Below are 4205 nucleotides of genomic sequence, written 5' to 3' on the forward strand. Positions count from 1 at the left end.
TAGTTTCTACTTCCTGGCTCCACCTGATTGGTTAAGAAAACACACGTCACAAAACTGTCACACGTCCTTAAATCGCGCCAGCGTTGACGGGAAATGTAGTTTTCCGTTAGCATCGGCCGCCCTACACGTACCGTCCTTTGGAAATGCCATAAACTACATTACCCAGAACCACTGTCGGCGCAATTAAACGTTGACGTGTATTTCGACTGGAAAACTCCTCTTCGCAGCATCCAGTTGTAAAAGCCGACAGTTGGCTAATATTTAAACGCGTCTTGAACCACTCAAAGGACATTTTGTGATTTTATTTGATCGGCGGAAGAGTACGCGAGTCACTTACGATGTCCGGAGAAATTTCTATGATTGGTAAGTTAAATGACACTTGTTTTTCCCCGCGATAATCAAAGTGGTGACTGTTATGCTAACACGTGAGCTAACGCGTCTGGTCCACATCACCTTCCACAGGTTCCGTCATCCTGGCCCTGTTCCTGGCCGGGTACCTGGGCCAGCAGTACCTGCCGCCCCCCAAACCCAAAGTAATCGGCCTGGATCTGGGCACCACGTTCTGCTCCGTCGGGGTCTTCCATCCGGGCAGCGGGGAGGTGGAGGTGATCGCGGACGAGGAGGGCAGGAGGAGCATCCCCTCCGCCGTCTCCTTCACCGCCACCGCGGTGCTGGCCGGACACGAAGCCCTGGAGCTGGCCGACGACAACCCGCAGAACACCGTCTACGACGCCAAGAGGTTCATTGGGAAAATATTTGAGCCGGGGGTCCTGGAGCAGGAGAGTGCTCGGTACCCGTTTAAGGTAAGGCCGTGGCGCGGGGCTCGGTCCACCTGCGTGAGCTATAGGGAATGAGTGACGTCAGTGGTGGATCACGTGTCCCGGGTCACTTTAACACTGGTTTGAGTGTTGACATGTCCAACATGGTCTGACAGACATTCATTTAAAACAAGGAGTAGCATAAAGGAATTTTGAATTGATTAACACAACTTTATTGAATAAAATAAAAAAACATGTTACCTATGATTTGCTTTCCAGTTTGTATGATTTTATGTCTCCATCCTCACTCGTTCCTTTGCGCCACTTCCAGGTGATTAACAATAATGGAAGCGCAGAGTTTCTGCTCTCCACCAACCACACCTTCACCGTGAGCCCAGAGTTCATCGGCTCCAGGCTGCTGCTGAAGATGAGGAAGATGGCCGAGCGGCACCTCGACGCGCGCATCCAGAAAGCCGTCATCTCGGTGCCCGCGGAGTTCGACGAGCGGCAGAGGAACTTCACCGTCCGGGCCGCCAACCTTGCCGGTCAGTCCTCCGATTGTTCGCATGTGGTCGTGGTTCATTTGACAAATCGGGCAGGAGTACATGAAATGTACCAGCTACACACACACACACACACACACACTGCACACAAGGAGCATAACGGGCACGTCTTGCAGGCCTGGAGATCCTGCGTGTGATCAATGAGCCCACGGCCGCGGCCATGGCCTACGGCCTGCACAAGGTGGACGTGTCCAACGTTCTGGTGATCGACCTCGGGGGAGGGACCCTGGATGTTTCTCTGCTCAACAAACAGGGCGGGATGTTCTTCACCAGAGCCATGGCAGGTAATGTGTGTCCTTTTTGATTGGAGGATCATGTCCCATTTTAATTAGGCTCTCGACAATTTTAAATGATCAGTCTGTGGGTGGGGGATCAGTGGACTCGTCTTAAATGGACTGGGTTTTCTTTCGTTAGGGAATAACAAGCTGGGAGGTCAAGACTTCAGTCAGAGGCTGCTCCAGTACACCATCGAGCGAGCGCAACAGGAGTTCGGCGTGCCGCCCGCTCTCAAAGAGGACATCCACCGTCTCCGGCAGGCTGTGGAAGCCGCCAAGCTCAACCTCACCCTGCAAGCCAGCGCCACCGTCAGCGTGCCGCTGCGCCTCGGCGCCCCCGCCGGCTCCGAGGCCGCCGCCGCTCCGGTTCTCTTCCGGGCCGCGATCACCCGCCAGCTGTTTGAGGAGCTCAACGAGGACCTCTTCCAGAAGATCCTGGCCCCCGTGGAGACGGTGCTGGCCGAGGGCCGCCTGGAGAAAGCCGACGTGGACGAGATCGTTCTGGTCGGAGGGTCCACCAGGATCCCGCGCATCAGGAGGCTGATCAGCGAGTACTTCGGGAAGGACCCAAACACGTCGGTGGACCCCGACCTGGCCGTGGTCACCGGCGTGGCCTTGCAGGCCGGCATCATGGGGGGCTCGTGGCCTCTGCAAGTGAGCGCTATAGAAATCCCCAACAGACACCTGCTCAAGAGAAACTTCAGCTGATCTTTAGAAAGATTATTCGCTTTCTATTATTCCCGTCTGTTTCCTGCTGCTCTTTGTGTGCGGATAAAACATTCGCTGAAGTGAGAAAAACTGCCAACAAAAGACTCTGTGACCTTTTTGAAAGAAGACTTTTGAACATCTCATGTTTCCCTTTCTCGTTCATGAGAGGCAGAACAACACTTGATCCCGTTTTTAAAACTCCAGCATTCCTCTCGGACCGGTAACGGCTGCTGAAGGGTCAGTTTTCGCTTTTAACGTCCAAGCTGCTTTAGTTAAAAAGCCTTTTTCTTAGACCCAGCGGCATATTAAAGTAATGTGAAATGACGCCTGTGAGCTGATCCATTCAGCTGCAGTGAGGATGCTCATTCGTGGTCATAACTTGAATGCTGCTCAATTCAGGGAACAGACTTTCAGAATAGCCATCTTCATCTGTTTTTATTTATTTATTTAATCCTATTGTCGCCGTGTGTTTTGCAGGAATTTGATGTATTTTTACATCCTTCCATCACAGGTCGGCGTAAAGCGTCGTACCCGTAAGCTGCTGCTGCTTGAATCAAAGCGTCCAACGAGTTTGTCAGGCAGAAGTGCCCATAAAGAAACTCCAAACATTCCCTGCATTGATCCCAGGTCATTAAAAAAAAAAAGTATTGTGTGGAATCTTCAACTAAGAGATGATGGTGCACGGTGTAGAAAGCCTTCATGGTGTCACAGTACTGTTCAGCCTTCCATCTTCCCAGAAATCAGACTGCATTAAGCTGCACTTTGAGGACTTCCACTTGGCCAACTTTGTGTGCAATAATGTGCTTTTATTTAGATGGCAGAGAGTTATACTTACTGTGTGCTTACTGGTGCCTTGTTATTCAATATAAAAAAAAGTGTGTTAGTCACATTTATAGATATAAGGGTTGATTATTTATAATTTCGGTAAACTAGTTCATCTAGTATAAAAATTGATCTCCACTTTCTTTGAAAAACCCAGAACAGTCCAATAAAATGTTTCAAAGAACTCAAGTCATCTACCTTCAACTTCCTGTTTTTTTTCTTCTACAAATAAATACTTTAAGGTTTTGTACATTTTTGACCTGCATAGTCCAGAAACAGGTGGCGAGTCCACAGTACCTTTAAACAAAGAGGCGGTTGTTCGCTCAGACTCATGAATCAAACCATTAATAGATTTTTAATGTTTATTTCCGAGGCACAAGTCCCAAATAAAAACAAAGCAATACACTTCCTGACCCTGTAGCTTCCATTAGATGACAGCTTCATTTTCACATTCAGCACCCACTTCATTCAGCTTACAGCAGTCTATTTAACACCAGCAACCAACACTGAAACACAACAGACTCAACTCCACTCCAGCAGTGAAATGACTCCATCAGGACCGGGATATTGCTGTTGTAGCTATTGATCTTCTCCGTCACATTGAAACGTGCTGCTTAGTTGGCTGGAGCGTCCCACGCGCGCGCGCGCGCACACACACACACACACACACACACACACACACACACACACACACACACACACACACACACACACACACACACACACACACACACACACACACACACACACACACACACACACACACACACACACACACACACACACACACACACACACACACACACACACACACACACACACACACACACACACACACACACACACACACACACACACACACACACACACACACACACACACACACACACACACACACACACACACACACACACACACACACACACACACACACACACACACACACACACACACACACACACACACACACACACACACACACACACACACACACACACACACACACACACACACACACACACACACACACACACACACACACACACACACACACACACACACACACACACACACACACA

At 49.7% G+C, this 4205-nt stretch overlaps 1 protein-coding gene across 1 annotated transcript; it reads left to right on the forward strand.

Moving 5' to 3' along the window:
* Positions 1-173: 173 nt before the first annotated feature.
* hspa13 (heat shock protein 70 family, member 13) lies at positions 174-3553 on the forward strand. The gene is made up of 5 exons (XM_037457090.2): positions 174-363; positions 463-803; positions 1090-1303; positions 1438-1605; positions 1736-3553. Exons 1-5 carry the CDS (start codon positions 339-341, stop codon positions 2302-2304), a joined length of 1317 nt encoding a protein of 438 aa, XP_037312987.1. The 5' UTR covers positions 174-338; the 3' UTR covers positions 2305-3553.
* The last annotated feature ends 652 nt before the right edge of the window (positions 3554-4205 follow it).

The sequence above is a fragment of the Pungitius pungitius genome, chromosome 3, assembly GCF_949316345.1.
Source record: "Pungitius pungitius chromosome 3, fPunPun2.1, whole genome shotgun sequence".
In the NCBI taxonomy this organism is placed as follows: domain Eukaryota; kingdom Metazoa; phylum Chordata; class Actinopteri; order Perciformes; family Gasterosteidae; genus Pungitius; species Pungitius pungitius.

Excerpts from the sequence above, each read along its gene's own strand:
- hspa13 (XM_037457090.2), top strand. The coding sequence starts at position 339 with ATGTCCGGAGAAATTTCTATGATTG. Across the intron at positions 364-462 it reads CGGAGAAATTTCTATGATTG|GTTCCGTCATCCTGGCCCTG; the intron begins GTAAGTTAAATG and ends CACCTTCCACAG. Across the intron at positions 1,606-1,735 it reads CTTCACCAGAGCCATGGCAG|GGAATAACAAGCTGGGAGGT; the intron begins GTAATGTGTGTC and ends TTCTTTCGTTAG.